Here is an 18659-nt window from a genome sequence, read left to right as displayed (position 1 = left end):
TATTTCCGGAAGTGATGTGAATGTAATTATTCATCTTCCATTAATGATGAGAGTGTGATCCTCATCAATCTAGAGCAGGGGCATAGGCAACCTAACTCGCCGGGCAAGAAATAACCAATAAAATAAAGGGCTGCACATTTTTATTTTCAAAATACACTATAACAAGCATTTCCATAGCTATAATACTTTTCTACCTATTTTGTCTGAATATATGTTTGCATGTTTGCTTAAATCTGTAATCCTTGGCCCAAATCTGTGGTTATGAATTTTGAAAATTTGATGACTGCAAAAAAATGTAATAGTCCTTAGTCTACCTATAATGAACTTAATCTAAGCTTTATATAATTCATGGGTCATTGGATCAATGCAAAAATACAAAGGAAATTAATCAATTGAATCAAGTACCCATGGAAACCCTTGAAAAAGTCATGTATACATAAATCCTGAGGATATAAATCATTCGCTGTAAACAATTGACATATTATATGTCAATTCAGATATTTGCCCGTTCTGTGCCATAGTCCTTTTCACTCGTACAAGGCTCCTTTTACCATACACTTTTTCGCTTTAAAGCGTAGTGTTCCTTTTAAAGCCTTGATATACGATTACGGTCACATTTAATTTGATCATTCTTTGCCATAAAGGCATATAATATTATAGAGGTTATCCACTTCACTCCTGTGTGACTTTTAACAAAAGGCACTGGTTCCCGTAGTATTCCTCATTCAAACTAATTCAATGCACGACCTCGGAGTTACCTGCATGACTTTGGCGGGCTATTTTAAAACAGTCATGGTTGCACATGCAGGTACTTCTTTAGAATGTCCTAAACAAGGTATAGCAGTCGTTGATAGGATATGCAGCTTATATAACATGGATAACCTCTATTATGTTTTCTGATTCTATTATTATGTTTTTTTTTCATTTTATGCCAAACTAAGGAGGTAACATCTCAGCAGCTTAAGTGTGGTGTTCTAACGGAGGATTTAAAGTCATATGACTTTAATTCAAACTTGCTCTGTTTCCTAAAAACACAAGGAATTTGGTTGAATTCAATTACATGAAAGTTGGGACATGCATGTGTAAACATTACAATGCCAACAAATCAGGTTTGAAAAAAATTGATCAAACATTTTAAAAGATCGTACATTATGGCTTTAAATATCTCAGAGAGTCTCGCGGGTCGTACAAATTCGCCGGCTGGCGGCATGTGGTCCGCAGGCCGTAGTTTGCCCACACGTGTTTTAAAGCAAGTTACAAGTAAATCTGTGTTCTAAATAAATAATTCTCACGAATTTGCAAGTTGCAACCCAACTATAAGGAATTAAGAAAACAAGTCTGCGCTAAAATTGATTAAATATAAGTCTGAATTATTTTTGACCTTGCACTTCAGAACTTTTCATGGTTTTCTCTTTTGTTTATAATACATTTCTTCCTATGTTTATGTGTTGTTTCAGTCCAAGCAAGGTAAATTTTAATATTAAGCAGTATCTAAGCTTGAACACATGTCATTTCTAATATTATTATAATATTTGATTTAAAATAATTTGGAAACAACCACTGTGGTACGCACAACGTGATCATCCCTATATCAGAAATTGCGATGATAGTAGGTCGAATTTTGATTTCATCCTTTACCAGCTAAATTTTCAACATTGTGTTACGTAACACCATGGTCATGCACACCCGTATAAATTTTCTGACGAACAAAAAAGGTCACGAAGTTGCCGTCGCACTGGTATGCCACTATCCCAAAGTGGTCAATGCATTGCGTTCACACCGTGATACAATGCGTAGACACAATAGGGATGAGGCTGATGCGCGAGTTGCGTTAAATTTCGCGCGGTAACCACTGGGGGCCATTAAAGGAGCTTACATGTACATGATGTAAGTGTTTTTGAAATTTTATTACATTTTTGGTCTTGGTAAACTATAAAATTAAGGGAAAACTCGTAGAACTCGGCGAAGCTCCATTGATAGTCGATATTTCACCTCATGAAAATATTCTTACTATAAAACTCATAAACATGCAATATTTTATACTCTATTATGCATGCCATATGCTGCTGAGCGCAGACCAAAACCACAAAGTGAACATTAAGAACTTCGATTATTATGAATACGGTAATATTTTCAACAATTCCTATACAAATTACTAAAGAGTAGATCATGCATGTCAGTCGCACATTTTGTAACCATGATAACATCATGCCTCGTTGCCAAGTCCAAGTTCAAATTCAACCTCCATTCAACCTCCATAAATCAAAAGCTGACCTCACATTGTGGACTATGAGTTTTGTCTCAAAACATACAAAATTTATTCTATAAGTGTATAAACTTATTGTGGTAAAAGGACTTTGTACTGATGGATGAGAGGGTTTGAAATCCTATCACATTAACCCTATCTGTGCAAATTTCGAATACATTGTCACAGACGACATTTTATTTTCAAAATATTGCTAAAATGTTGAAATTATATTTTGTCGTACATGTCGAGTAGTAGTCCAAATATTCCTGTTATTAGTTGTTGGTAATATTGTGCTCTTTTGTGATATCAAACTGAAATAATTTTCTACAGATAATCCAGTGATCGATCATGCCACACACCTTGACCTTCCGTTTTTGAGTAGGTTCTCAAAATAGTTGCTACTTCCATGATAATTTTATTTCTTTGTGTGGCGCAGATTTGTATTCTGCCTACATTTTGGTGAATGTGGTGAAGCACGGGTGAACATATTGAAAGGCTCTCATCGACCATTTTATGTAACATTTCAATCACTCCATTTATGCTATATACTCAAACAGGTGTATATGCAATACATGAGTATTGGTGTCGTTTCGATCTCAAGTGGAACGAATCATGAATCACTTCTACGGACATCACCACTCTAATAAGATCCACGTGTTGTCGTAAAGGAGTTTGGAAGTGAATGGTTGGCTTGGATTTCTTTCTTGAACCCCTCGATTACATTGAAGATATAACTTTATGTAAGTTTGCTTTTTGCTCATTAACACCACGAACTTACGGAAAAGGTAGTTCATTCCCACAGCCGGCAGCCCTTATTTAGATTATGTGTTGGTAGTTAAAGAAAATGATCTACAACAGGATCCTAATGATATGTAACATCGACACTGGATTATGTGAAGTATTACTTAACGGTATTCATGTCAATAGTAAAACTACATTGATTCCTAGTAATGGTAAAACTACATTGATACTGGTATTCCTAACAATGGTAAAACTATATTGATGCTTGCCTTGATGCGGACAAATACTCCGGGTGACGTGGGGGTGTAGGGTGTGTTTCGTTGCCATACTCTATCATTGTAATGTATTGTAGAAAAGTGAAGTATTTAATGGTATTCCTAACAATGGTAAAACTATATTGATGCTTGCCTTGATGCGGACAAATACTCCGGGTGACGTGGGGGTGTAGGGTGTGTTTCGTTGCTATACTCTATCATTGTAATGTATTGTAGAAAAGTGAAGTATTTAATGGTATTCCTGGCAATGGTAAAACTACATTGATGCTTGCCTTGATGCGGACAAATACTCCGGGTGACGTGGGGGTGTAGGGTGTGTTTCGTTGCCATACTCTATCATTGTAATGTATTGTAGAAAAGTGAAGTATTTAATGGTATTCCTGGCAATGGTAAAACTATATTGATGCTTGCCTTGATGCGGACAAATACTCCGGGTGACGTGGGGGTGTAGGGTGTGTTTCGTTGCCATACTCTATCATTGTAATATATTGTAGAAAAGTGAAGTATTTAATGGTATTCCTGGCAATGGTAAAACTATATTGATGTTTGCCTTGATGCGGACAAATACTCCGGGTGACGTGGGGGTGTAGGGTGTGTTTCGTTGCCATACTCTATCATTGTAATATATTGTAGAAAAGTGAAGTATTTAATGGTTTTCCTGGCAATGGTAAAACTATATTGATGCTTGCCTTGATGCGGACAAATACTCCGGGTGACGTGGGGGTGTAGGGTGTGTTTCGTTGCTATACTCTATCATTGTAATGTATTGTAGAAAAGTGAAGTATTTAATGGTATTCCAGGCAATGGTAAAACTATATTGATGCTTGCCTTGATGCGGACAAATACTCCGTGTGACGCGGGGGTGTAGGGTGTGTTTCGTTGCCATACTCTATCATTGTAATGTATTGTAGAAAAGTGAAGTATTTAATGGTATTCCTGGCAATGGTAAAACTATATTGATGCTTGCCTTGATGCGGACAAATAGGCATCTTAAGTTGATTTTAATTCCTGATGTTTTTATTTTCTTATTATATCTCGATTTCAGGTTCTGACAGATCATGGCGTATAACAGTGATCAAGTAAGAGGATTGCCACAATCTGGTTTATATTACATAAGTGATTTACCAAAAGAACTCATCGACAAATTCGTCGTAAATCCACCCGTCTCGGTTGTTCAAGATGTGCGTAATATGGACGTGCACATGAATGACATTTTCAACAACAATTATATGTCTGGCAATACATGTGCTACATCAACTTATTCCAGTTATTTTCCTAACATACCTAAAGTGAACGAAATGATATATGACTCTAGCTTGAATTACCAACAAAGAGCCATGTTTATGGAGGACAATGGCGAGGCAGTGTCTCTTGCTTACGATAAACCATTGAAACAATTGTGCAATAAACCTAGTAGTAATTCATTGTCATCTCTAGAATGTACTCCAGAGAACAACGCGCCACTAGATCTTACAATGTCAGGTAATCAATACAGCTACAAGGATAAAATCGATAGAGTGGATTTATCAGCAGATACTGCCATTGAGAATGAAGATTGCCCCATGGACCTTAGCCAAAAGCAGTCACGTAATGTATTTGGTTCATCCAAATTGAACGACGGGCAGAATCCGTCGGATACATTGGATGTAGAGCATCAAATATGTGATGACCTTGATTTCGTCAGTACCCCGGTCAGTGCTGCGTTGACACCTGCTAGGAAAGAAATAATAAATAGCGGGATCGATTTAGACCACATAGACGCGTCTCTTCTACAACCTGAAACAAACACTCCATTCCAAAGCAAGTCTGTTACGAATAATATCCAACAACTCCAACCCGTGATATCAGCACCAAGATCATATTTCCTGCCAGATTATTACGATAGTGGTCATGAGAAACAACTAGAGCCTCTCAAAGAAATGACGGTACGTGGTCAACGCCAAGAACCTCCTTTCTGCTATACCTATGATCAAGAAATGTCCAACATTGTGGAAGGCTATATAATACCACGGAATTCTTACATACATGACAAACGTGATAATCATGGAGAGACCGATTTGAACTATCAGCTACCAGCGCGTCGCGATTGCTGTGACACTTCCCAAATGCATCCCAGTTCCAGCAGTGACTTTGAGTGCCCTTCCAATACTAATTCCCATACTAAAATATACGCTACTGAAACAAGGGACTCGATGATGATTCCACCTCCACTAAGTCATCATAAGTCTGAAACATTTCAAGCCTTTGACGATATGAATGTTCTCTCTTCACAAATAGACGCAGATCCCCAAGGAAGTGATTCATTTCAACAGAAGCCCAAGTGTGAACTGGGTTACTTGGACCGATTAAACCAGGTTGTATACGGTCTTGACCAACGCTTACAATTACAGTGTAAATATCGAGACATTGCTGCTAAAAAACGTCGTCAAGGTCAACGCTCCACGTCCTTGCCTAGAAACTTGACTACAACTAAAAGTTTCCGTCCAAAACGTAACTTGAAATCCAGGAAAGTTGTTGAACCTCAGTATGTTGGAAATGAATCGGACTCTAAACCAATTGATAATGATACCGATATTGAACAGTCCAATGGTACAGAGATCAGTAAACGTACCGAGAATAAGGCAGTGCAACCAAATCAGTTGGAAAACTTGCCAGACCAACGAAGTAATACATTAATTGAGCCAACTATTGGAAGTCTGTTTTTGAGATCTTTTGTGTATGATCACGCTGTGAAGAATCCATGTGAAAACAATACAATCAATATGGTGTTTCGCAACGCCAATCAAGACAACACCGTGACAGAAAATGACGTGACAGAAAACGACAATCAAAAGAGCATCAGTGAACAGATGACGAAAGACAGTGGATGTAATACCTTGCTTACCAACACTGGTGACCTTATAACGGTCACTCTTAACACTAACAAAAACGATATCTTGAATCAAGATGGTGTCCCGATCACTGATTGCACTACAAACAACGACAACGGCAGCAGAGAAAGCAAACAAAGTCCCCATGAACGCTATGCTACTGCTCCTACATGTACCGACACTCTGTCCAATGGTAACACCATCAAACAGAAAAAGGAAGAAACGAGCTCCCAATGTACAGAACATAAAACCAAGATCCGAGATTCAAACCTTAGACTGATATCTTTATTACAGGAACCATCTCATTTGAATATGAATTCTGCGACGATGAAGGCAAACTACTACAGTATCCGTCCAAATATGTCCAAGTCCATCGTCGTAAAGGATTCGTCAACTGGCAAACACCTCCCGATCTTTAATAGATCCAAGCCATCTTTACTGATTTGAGTATATATAATTTTGAAGACGTGTCACCTATGGCGAAGTCTTCATTGCACCAGCCGGCTATCAATGCAACATATGGTCCGACTTTTGATATCAAACATTTGAACGATAGACCAGAACCACCAGATATTCCGCCTTATTTGCCGCATTTGCCTATCTATGCCAGATCTGAATCAAGTGACGGTGAAACTAAAGATGGCCTAGAACCACCAGATAATCCGCCTCATCTGCCGCGGCTGCCTCTCTATACCAGATCTGAGTCGTGTGACGGTGAAACTAAAGATAGACCAGAACCACCGGATAATCCGCCTCATCTGCCTCTCTATACCAGATCTGAATCAAGTAACGGTGAAACTGCATCACATTGCGCAAACTCATCACCTCATCAACCTTCTTCTACTAAGTCTGGACCAATATATCGCAGTACAAATGAAAGCAATACGCAAAATGACGCAAAACCTTGGACTCATCGGCATATTGAAGCTATATCTTTATCAAACGTTCCCACGGAGTGTGAATACGGTAAGGTTATCACTACGGTTCGGTCGTCTGACGCGTTGACTTCGCTGACGAAATTGAATAAAGATGGTAGTGACGTCAAGTGTAATCATCTGGAGAAAGGAAGAACCAGCTTGAAGCGCGCAAAAGCAACCCCCGACGGTGCGTGTAAATGGAAAAAGGCAACATCAACACCGACAAATCACAAGGGTACATATCACGGTTTTGATCCATACCTGTTTTCAGTTGGCAATGACAAACAACTATCGATAGAAAACAAGATTGTAGAAACACAAAAAGAAGATGCAGAGGAGAAGGGTCCTCTTAATCTTGCCGATGGAGATGCTGAATGTGGGGCCCAAAAATGTCAATCATACAAGGTCATTCATACAGGATTTGGACAGATACAAATTGTATCAGCTCCCAAAGGTAATTTACCAATCGCGAGTACCACAAAGAAAATGACAAGTCAGAAACAAATCTTATCGACTCCCGAAGGTGAATTACCAATCGCAAGTACCACAAAGAAAATGACAAGTCAGAAACAAATCTTATCGACTCCCGAAGGTGAATTACCAATCGCAAGTACCACAAAGAAAATGACGAGTCAGAAACAAATCTTATCGACTCCCGAAGGTGAATTACCAATCGCGAGTACCAAAAAGAAAATGACGCGTCGGAAGCAAAAAAACTTATCGACACCCGAAGGTAAATTACCAATCGCGAGAACCACAAAGAAAATAGCGCGTCAGAAACAAAACTTGTCGACACCCGAAGGTAAATTACCAATCGCGATAACCACTAAGAAAATAGCGCGTCAGAAACAAAACTTATCGACACCCGAAGGTAAATTACCAATCGCGAGTACCACAAAGAAAATAGCGCGTCGGAAACATAGAACTCCTATTACCGAGATACCATCTTCACCTAATCCATCTGGATTCAAAGATGTGGCACCAGAAAACACACGGCTAAATAATACACATTCTTTGCTAGATTCTTTCGATAGCATCAAAGTGAAGAAATTGAGAAGAAAACGTAAAGAATCCACAAAGAAGTCGTCAGATAAATCTCCATTGTCCGTCGCAGAGTCAACACCAATGCCTTGTGAGACACAAAAACATCTCAAAACATTTCAAGACGTGTTTCTAGATAGTCTTAATAAGAATACCAATAAATAAACATCTAAAAAAAGCAATTACCCCATTAAATAATGACCATTATTAAAAAGCGGGCTATTGTATTACAAATCTGTAAAATGCGTCGGAAGCAAAATTTATTTCTGCATTTGAAACGATAGTTCAGAAAACAATAAAACACCGGTCAATTTAATGTAGTGAGGTCAAGATTTGAAAGTTGCACTTACAATAATACAAAAACAGTCAGATATCATTACACAGATTTCCGGGCAGATTTCCTTCCATCATACTGAATACAAATCAAGTAGAATTTACTGCAACTTGCAAATCTTGGGTTACATTGATTTAAATGTCGGCTATGACGTCAATATTTAGTCAATTGCTACAAATGAGGTGTCAACATGTGCAGAAATAAATTCTGCTTTCCACGCATTTTACAGACTTGTAATACAATAGTCCGTTTTTGAATAATGGCCATTATATAAAGGCCGGGGGTAATTACTTTTTTTAGATTAGGTATTTAGGTGTTTCCCATGGATATTGGACACGATAGCGAGGAGCAATTAAGAGACTGAATGTGTAGCAATAACTTTCAATCATACAAATTGTTTAAATTTAGAAAGCAGTGCTAATAGAATGCAATGTGTTGCTGACACTACGTTCTCAGATGTGTAACAATTTCCAACAAGATTAGAAAAGTAATCTGATTTGTGCAAACTGTGCCATATTCTTAAAAGTTGTTATAACAAAACGAACAATTGAGACCAATTTTTAATCAAAATCAGACACTTTTACACACTCTAAATTGTAACGGATAACGTAGTTGTGAACAAATGGTTGAACCGATTGTTGCAATGTCTTGATGCTACGTACTTTGAATAAACATGTGTACATAGAGTGCCTATATGACAATACAAATCCAATAATAGGTGTCAATTGTCTTTTAGAAAAGAGCTCGTAATTGGTAAAAGTAATATTTTGGCTATTTATATTGCACTAACACATAGTTGTCCCGAAAATACATGTAATTCGTATAAAGAGTAAAGAAATTGTCTTCTGACAATTATTACGAGCCTTTACCAAAAGACTAATTTTGACACATGACTATTTAATGATAATCATATCATATAAGCACTGCGTGTACACAGGTTTATTCAAGGTACGTAGCATCAAGAGAGTGCAACAAACGGTTCAACCATTTGTTCACAACAACATTAACTGTTGCAAAATTTAGAGTGCATGGGTTTTCTGTTTTGGACCCGTCCGTGTGGATGCCTATAATATTTCCCTCTGATCTTATTTACAGCAGATATAAGTCATGTAAGTCGTAAAGAGGTTAAAGAACTTCGGAGCTCTTAGGTAACTGTATCCTAATGACACGTGGAACATTTTGGAATTTACGCAATAATGTCCCCCGTGATAAAACTAAATCTGAAGTGCTTCAATTACAATATATTTTGAGAGTTTTTAATCAACCCCAGCCATCCCCGGGGTTTGTACGCCAAATTCCCACAGCTCAAAAGCAGCAAGTGAGGTTTCTCTCATTTTTCCTCACTAAAGATGAACAGAAATAAGCTTCTGGCAGTCATTTTTGGTAAAAAGGCTTGGAATTGGCCGGTAACTCCCCTTGGAATGACACATCATTTTTGGTAAAGAATAACAAAATTAAAATTGGACGGAAATCGTACATTGCTTTAACCATTATGATGCAATATGCAATTACGAGCTCATGCAACAGGGTGACAAAGTTTAAAGGCATGTTAAATTTATTTAACATGTTCACGGACACTGCACTTTGTGAATGAATGAATGAACAAAGGAACATCACAGTCTGGCAAATCTATTGTGTTGTAGGAATAGATTTAGATCTAAACATGATAAAAAGTATATCCAAGTTGAAATCAAATTACCGGAGTCTTTTGTGACTCTATAATTTATATAACTGCGCCAAAAAAGTACCCTTACACTTGGAAGAACTAAACCATATTTGGGTAAATTTATTCGTTTAACAGATGCACTATCTAATCCGGCAAATTATGACATCCTATTGAATCCAATGTGACTTCAAGAAGCAAAGTTACAAGCATTTGATCAGACGAAAGTCCAGTTTTAAAAGTGATAAACTGGCCTATTCTTATACGGACTAGACATCTGGTTTGAGAGTGGTGAATGGCTCTGGTGAATTTATGCGTGTCTATAATTTAAAACAAAAGGAACAAGAGAAAACTGAAACAAAAGAACTGACAAATAAAATGAAAGTTATGAAAAGTACACAGAGAAGTAAAAACTGAAATAAAAACTGCTTTAAATAAAGCTTCTTTAAAGAAACTGTGTTGTCTCTTTGTTGCGCTTGTTGGAATCTTTTTGCGCCTTGTATAGGCCAGTTTGTCACTTTTAAAACTGGACCTTCGTCTATTCAATTACTTGTAACTTTGCTTCTTGAAGTCACATTGGATTCAATGGGGTGTCATAATTTGCCGGATTAGATAGTGCATCTATCAAAAAAACAAATTTACCCCAATATGGTTCAGTTTTGCAATTGTGATTATTTTTCCAACTGTAAATACCTTCTTGGCGCAGTATAGAAGTGATTACGGCTCCAATTTTACCGAGATATCTAAAAATAAACGTTTTTCCGTTTCATACTAATTGAAGTAAAGTTGATACATCTGTTTTCGTTTGCGCAAAAACTTGCAATCGCGAACGTCGTGACGCGAGTCTGTATAAGGCCCTGTATCCATAGGCTGTTCCCTTGTGGCGTGTGCCCTTGTTCCGTGTTCACTTGTTCCCATGTGACCTGCCACACAGACAACCTATGGATACGGCCACTACGCAAAACAAAGGTTCGTATAAGCCCCGTATCCATAGACTGTTCCCTTGTGGCATGTGCCCTTGTTCCGTGTTCATTTGTTCCCATGTGACCTGCCACACAGACAACGAACCTTTGTTTTGCTTAGTGGCCGTATCCATAGGTTGTCTGTGTGGCAGGTCACATGTGAAGAAGTGAACACGGAACAAGGGCACACGCCACAAGGGAACAGCCTATGGATATGGGGCCTAAGAGTGCCCTCTAAATGTAAAAGAGGAGTTGAACGAAGGACAATCCGTTTTTGAGTGGAAAACACCCTAAAATGAAAGAAAGTACATTTTCTTTAGGCAATATTCACTCTTTTGAGAGTATACAGACTACTTTTTTAAAATCCTTTTGGAGTTAGATTTTCCACTCAAAAAGGGGTTGTCCTCCATTTCACTCTCTCACTCTTTTTTCACTCTTTCCACTCGGTGTACATTTATAGAGGGGGTCTAGGGACCCGCCTTAGGGCCCTGGTGGAGTCCAGGGGTGGAGGCCCCTTGGCCCTTGAAGCTGATGGATTTGAGACTCTTCTCATAACCGCGTTACGGACCCTCGTGTACATAGAGGGTCTTTACTTTTCAACATATGGGGCATTATGCTACTCAGATGCTATCGATATTAACGCAGTGTCCTGAAGCCGCTTTATTTGTTATTAAGCGGCTAGCCTTTTGTTAAAACAATTGGGGCCCTGTCGCCCATAATATTTGACATACAAGGCTCATGTACCCGTGTTATTGCTCAAGCGATATGGGTACAACTCAGAACCATGTAGCTGCTATATTTGCATTAGGGCCCTGGGGTAAGGCATTTAAATGGGCCACGGGTCCTTTGTAGTTTTAGAGCTAGCCTTGTCAATGTGATGCCCTTATTTTTAACATTTGCGGCAGTGGAACCCATACTAGATAACCTACATATATGGGCCTATTTGTGAATGTGTAATGCTATTTCTGGCTGAGAAACAGTATTCTCCGTATATATTATTACATTTAGGCCCCTGGGCCCTTGACCTTTGACCTCCGGCTAAAGCCAAAATGGGCAAAATGCACATCGTCGGGGTAGGTGTGTCGCATACCGGGCCTGAGACTTAGCTTTAGTAGTTGTAGAACTACCCACTGCACCTTTGAACACGGCTTTAACTTGATTTTTCTAAGGCTTTTGACGTTATCCCTCACCAACGGCTGCTTTTAAAGCTAGATTATTATGGTATCCGCTCCAAAACCAAAAGTTGGAGTGTGTGTATGTGTAAACGGTAAATGTTCCGAATGGCGTCCTGTTTTAAGTGGAACTCCGCAAGGCACAGTTCTTGGCCCACATCTCTTCCTGCTTCATAGAAATGACATTCTCCATAGCGTCTCAAGTACAACCAGATTATTTGTAGATGACTGCCTTCTTTATCGACCTATAAATTCATCTGTCGACGAAGATGCACTCCAAGAAGACCTTAACACCATGGTTCAGTGGTCTGAAGATTGGGGAATGAAATTGAATCGAACTAAATGTGAAACAATGCGTGTTTCTAGGAAGAGGCACTACTTATTATAGCATCACTGGAGTCAAATTAGAGGAAACAAACCATACCATATACCTAGGTCTCCACATTGAAAAAGATCTCCGATGGAACATTATGCTGCTGGCAGGTGTATCATGTGTATGCGAACTCATTTTTTCCGCGCACCATTAAGACATGGAACAAGCTTCAGAAGTCAACTGTTTCGCAACCAGACCCCTTCAAGTTCAAGCCAATACCAAGTACCAAGAGTCTGCTTTGTTGTTCATCACTGGTCTTGAGGATGAAGCTACAGTTTAATAATAACTTTACGATATAGTGTACCATGAGTCAGGCAGATTCCGTAACAGTAAGTGTCAGGCCTCGATGCCATACTGTGTCGTATGCAGCAGTAATGTCAACAAGGACAGCCCCGCATTCTCATTTGCCTCAAAGCAGTCGGGGGTAACGTCACTTAGTCAGCGGTTGAATGACCTTGGCGGAAGCCAGCTTGCTCATGGTGTTGCTTGGGTCCACTGATGGGATTGATGCGTCCATTGATTTGCAGTCCGGGGGTAACGTCACTTAGTCAGCGGCTTTGATCGGCCTTGACGGAAGCCAGCTTGCCCCTGGGATTGCTTGGGTTCAATGATGGGATTGATGAATCCATTGATCGGCCTTTCCAGAAGCTTCTATGATATACACAGTAATGATTATGTCTATTGCTCTTTATATCGTCTCTCGACTTGTTGGGCTTATGAAGTGCGATCACCTACATTGCTCTGTGCCAGATCTTCGGAATTTTACATCTTTTCATAGAAATTTGATATGAAGTTGCAAATCCATTCAGCGGCAGCTTCGCCTGCATGTAGAAGGTACACTGTGTGAATGCTCTCTGGCCGCTGAGTTACCGGCCAATTCCAAGCCTTTTTTACCAAAAATGACTGCCAGGAAGCTTATTTCTGTTCATCTTTAGTGAGGAAAATGAGAGAAACCTCACTTGCTGCTTTTGAGCTGTGGTACATTGCTCCTGGCATGAATTATTGATTTTATAAGCAGGTATAGAAAATCACACCATGTTGACTATGGTGTCAGAGTAAAGCACTAATGAACGAAATTGATTGTTGATTGATATGTTGATTAATTGATTGACTGATTGTTCGATTGATCGATTAGTTTCTATGTGACTTCTATTTCATTTGTTCTTACATTTTTGTGGCATACATTTTTTAGGCATATGAAATTCAAAAGTTTTAGTAGTCTATATAAGGAGCAATTTAACACTTTACAAAGACCTGCATGCAAAATACAAATGTCACGAATGATGATTAGAAAAATATAGCACACAATTAGCTGTTTTAGTTCGTGAAGTGGCAGTCTCCGTATTATGCAAGATGCAGTAATACTGTACCATGAATAGCCTTTTGTTCTCTGCTTGCCCATAGCAACGACAGAGAGCGCGGTACAAACAAATGAAACCCAATGAAACATTTGGAATCTTGCTTATTCGGAAAAAATAGGGTTTTTGTACTCAAAATTTGTAAATCCATAAATGAAACTTTGAAGGTGTTGATACTCTTCAAAAATGTGCAACAAGTGAAAAATGTCGTCGCTAATCTCCACGATCAACGCTAGATCTGTTAATACCGTGATTCACACCCACAGAGTCCCGCGGGTTCGATTCCCAGCTTCGCCTGTTTTTGTTCTTTTCCAAGACTGGGAAATAATTCTGAACTGCTAATTTAATTAATCCTGTTCTGGTGCCTGTGTCGCTTCAGACACCCTATGTCCGCCCTCTTATAGCACTTTTTACTCACCCTGTATAACAAAAATTATGAACTCGTCACAACCCCGAGCATCATACGAGTTTTAATGTCGAAATTTCACACAACTTTTTCACACAACGGTTTAATGTTTAAAGACACTACGTCTGTGAATGCACAAAAGAACAGCACAGTCTATTGTGTTGTATCTATTAATAGTTGCGAAAATAGATTTTGAACAATAGAAAAAAACCGGTACAAAAAATAAGGACAATCAAGGTGATGCGTTGCGTGAACTTGACCTGAACATACTCGTATGTCCCAGAAAAAACTGAGCCCTCGGATGTAAAAATGGTTGCAAGGTAAATTTGTCAATTTCTATTGACTTCAAGTCACACAATGCATAACTCATGGAGAGTTTTTAGCCTTACGTGCGTCTGTCTGTGGCTCAATGTGTCACACTTTTCTAGCTTTTTCTCAATAATTAAACCCTCTCTTTTGTGTAAAAAGTGAGACATGTATCCAATAAAGGAACTTCAAAAATGACAAAATTAAAACACCTACGGAAATAATCCCCTTTTGCAATTCTCACAAAATTTCCTATATGATGCATAAGTCACTCTTGTTCCGATTTTTGATAAAAAATCAAAAATTGATTTTACCCTTAAATCTCCTACCTCCCCCCCTCTGAAATGAACACTGAAAATTTAACACAATGAACAGCACCACTGAAAATAACACTGAAATAGTTCTTTTGTTATTCTGTATGCAAATAACCATTGTCCAACCACACTGAGAAATGGACTGAAACTCCTCTGAAAATCATTGGCCAGTCATTAATCCCACTGAAATGGATTTAATCACACTGAAATCAGCTGGCCTGTTCTATTGTTATGGAAATTAGTGCTCTGGATCATTGCTCATTATAGCAGACATTACAATAGCCATTTGTTATACCACTGAAAAATATACTGAAATACCTTTTGAAACAGATTCAGCAGGATCGTTCATAGTTCATTAATTTTGATAAAGGTTCTTTTTCAGATCCAATGAAAATGATACTACTCACTCAGAAATATTTCAGGAAATACCACTGAAAACAATTATTTCAGTCTAACAATTTCTCTTGTTTTCATGATTTTCAGTGTTACCCTGTCATTTTCAGTGTGAATTTCAATCTGCAAATGTCAAATTCCCTCCGCTACTTGTGGTGCTAAACATTATTAAATATAACTTGTGAGGTAACGTAACTTATGGTCACAAATTAGTCACTAAAATGTGTGATTTCTATAAATCTCCTAAACTTGAGGGGGAAAACACCCCTTCAGCAACCCCCTTCCTGCAAGCTCGTCGCGGCTGGTTGATCGCCGAGATTTTACATTTGCCAACGTGCAGTGACATTTTTTTCCTAAAATAGCTCCCGTGTTTCATACTTAACCTGCAAAGTCCACTGTAATAGACTCCATATATCATTTGCGTACAAATCCTCGCACAGACGACAATTTCCAAAACTTCACCATTCACTCCTTTCCATGGGAACAGTTACCATACACACTATTCCACTTTCATTAACAGATATGTCCCTTCATAAATCAGACTTCAGCAAGTCATAGGAAGATGTACAAATTTGCTTTTTGGGAAAGATGCCCCTTTTGCTTGGCGTACTCCAAATCTCCTAAAATAGTAAAGCTCTTTAGTTACGCAAAACAATTGACTGGTTTGCAAGTGCTCTTATTTGAGATGATTTATTTGTAATTTAAATTGGTTGTTATTAAAACTATTACGTTATTACCTCATACCCAATCCAGAACATAAGAAAATATTGTAAAGGATGATGTATCTGTTACGTCAGTTTCGGTACTTAATTCACTCGATAAAGGTTACCTGAGAAAACGAAAGCATAAATGGAAGTTTGGAACTTGTCTTACGATATATTCGATCATGACAGCCAATCTTGCACATTAATGTATGGTAGTATGGTATAGGGGTGGTAGTCACCAGTGGTCTAATTCTCTTCTTCTCTCTGTAGGGTCATAAAAGCCAAACTTTTGAATCATAGAAGCCTACATTTGTACATGTAATTAATGTAACGATATACCTGTCACAAGTGCCTTCTTAACCTTCCATTTTACCCGAGAAATCTAACACCAACCAGAAAGGCGGGAACAAGTGGACTAAACAATAAACGCTTGCTATTGCGATAGTGAAACATTTTCTCAAATTATCGTATTTGTACATTTCTAGGTGAAATGGCAATTATTACAAACACAACGGTACAATGTCAATAGCATGACTAAATTATGTAGGGTAATTTTGAACTTAGCACTGGATATGCGACTGTGGTGGATATAAAAGTGTGAAGTACACTCGGTGGCACCGTGTGGACAGGCAAACATTTACAGAAAGGTGGCAGTTTATTCTTCAACTTTAATATAGAAGCTATACTTCCACACGATGGTTTCAAATCCACTTCAATTCGAACTATCTAAATGTCTCTATCAAGTACAGAGAACTTGCGTGCCCGGGGACACTCACTAAAAATGGGTGACAGGGATGTGCGGCCACATTGACCCCATTTTTCAACTCCCTCTCACCCAATGACCTCCCTTTTTAATTTTACTAATTTCTGATAATCTATCACTGAATGACTCAATATTTTTTCAAAAGTTTTCAAATTTTGATGAATTTGTGAAAAATTTGTATCAACTTTTTTTTCCCAGTCTCACTGAATGACCCCCCCCCCCTTTTTTTGGTACGATTTCCCCAGTCTCACGGAAAGACCCCTCCCCCGGACCTTCTCACTGAAAGACCCCTTTTTCGGTGTCTAGGCTCTCACCGAAAGACACCTAGTTTCGAACAACTGACCGCACATACCATGATCCCCGTCACTTCCAAAGTCGAGTGCCCCCCCCCGGACCCAGGTACGTGACCGCCTATAATATGTATACGCACATTTATATTTGGCACTCGTGCGCATCTCACATACTTCGCGGGCATATCAAGTTTGAATTGGTTTCCTGGTTATCCGTACTGGATAAGGCCAATTAATAATACCTCGGATTAATCTAGTTTAAAATGTTTTGTTTGGAAACACCGTTGTCATCCAGTCACTTGTAAAATATTGACAAAAGGGTAGAAAGTGAAGGTCAATTGATATTCAAATATTTCTGCTGCTGTAACTCTTTCCTTGTATTTTAACAAATGGTAGTTTTTATTTAAATAAAAGTTTGTAATAATAATATACAATTTACAAAAAAATTACATTAAAATTAATATAATGCATATTTTATAGAATTGGTCTACTAAAATGGTATTTTATAATAAACAAATATTAGCCGATTTTTAAATATAAACAATACAATATAAATCCTTGTAAGCATTAACCCACCAGTTTTTCAAACCATTGAGCAATTCCGTTTGAACACAAACTGATCACAATATATTATTTTCATGCGTACTTAGCTTTGTTAAGATTATTGTATTCTATTCAACATATAGTTTTGTCTTATGCTGCAAATTTTAAGATTTCTCCGATAGTTACCTAATGTTATTTCCTTTTTCCTAATACCTTTTTTGTTTGGCTAAGATGGACTGCGATTTCAGATGACATTATCCTGGACATGATATGCAGCCAGTTTTGAAGTTAATTGCATTACGCATGTTAACGTAAGTATACCATTATTTACATTCAATGAAATTATGTGTGTCCGTGTCAAATGTAATCTCGGTCAGTCATTATGGCACAAAGGTGAATTGAAGTGCCATCGTCGATCTTCTACAAAGATATGATTTAATTTGAAAGCTGGAAAGTCTGGAAGGTAGGCAAGATGATGGCCAATTCATAATTGCAAAATCTGTAAGTTCAACTCGTTTTTTTATTCTTATTTTAAATTTTGTAAAATGTAGAAAAAAAAGGATTTTATATAGATTTAGACTCAAAAAAGCACGCTGCTACACTGCAAAATTAGCACTGCCCAACGTTGGGTCTAATATCATGTTAAACCTAAACAAACAATTTATTGGGCAAAATATAAAAAAATTTGGTAAAAAATTGCCCAATATTGTGTAAAACGTGGTAAAATTTGTGCCTATTAATGTAGATATATTAGACCCAACGTTGGGTAACATTTGCCTACTTTTATTTATTTAGGCCTATTTATTTTTTATTCATTAATTATTTTGCATTTCAAGTTGGCAGCACATAATATCATATAAAATCTACAGCTATCTACCGAGTTCCCCATGCCACCACATTGCTTCACACTAAGATTCACAAATATCACATTCCCAATTACAAAGTCCTGTGACCTCCATGCAACAATCACATCTCAAAGGTTGACC

At 38.1% G+C, this 18659-nt stretch overlaps 2 protein-coding genes across 2 annotated transcripts; both read left to right on the top strand.

Moving 5' to 3' along the window:
• Positions 1 to 2586: 2586 nt before the first annotated feature.
• Positions 2587 to 10858, top strand: LOC140155441 (uncharacterized). Its single transcript, XM_072178298.1, has 2 exons — positions 2587 to 2988; positions 4310 to 10858. The coding sequence occupies exon 2, from the start codon at positions 4323 to 4325 to the stop codon at positions 6579 to 6581; it is 2259 nt and encodes a 752-aa protein (XP_072034399.1). The 5' UTR covers positions 2587 to 2988; positions 4310 to 4322; the 3' UTR covers positions 6582 to 10858.
• Positions 6611 to 10858, top strand: LOC140155442 (uncharacterized). Its single transcript, XM_072178299.1, has 2 exons — positions 6611 to 6818; positions 6897 to 10858. Exons 1-2 carry the CDS (start codon positions 6611 to 6613, stop codon positions 8255 to 8257), a joined length of 1569 nt encoding a protein of 522 aa, XP_072034400.1. The 3' UTR covers positions 8258 to 10858.
• Positions 10859 to 18659: the final 7801 nt, after the last annotated feature.

The sequence above is a fragment of the Amphiura filiformis genome, chromosome 6 (genome assembly GCF_039555335.1).
Source record: "Amphiura filiformis chromosome 6, Afil_fr2py, whole genome shotgun sequence".
Classification (NCBI taxonomy): domain Eukaryota; kingdom Metazoa; phylum Echinodermata; class Ophiuroidea; order Amphilepidida; family Amphiuridae; genus Amphiura; species Amphiura filiformis.
This window is presented reverse-complemented; position numbering and strand designations above follow the sequence as displayed.

What these genes read in the sequence shown, in the direction of transcription:
- LOC140155441 (XM_072178298.1), top strand. Translation starts at nt 4,323, where the DNA reads ATGGCGTATAACAGTGATCAAGTAAGAGGATTGCCACAATCTGGTTTA.
- LOC140155442 (XM_072178299.1), top strand. Translation starts at nt 6,611, where the DNA reads ATGGCGAAGTCTTCATTGCACCAGCCGGCTATCAATGCAACATATGGT. An exon ending in GCCTCATCTGCCGCGGCTGC is followed by an intron (nt 6,819 to 6,896) that starts CTCTCTATACCA and finishes CGCCTCATCTGC; the next exon opens with CTCTCTATACCAGATCTGAA.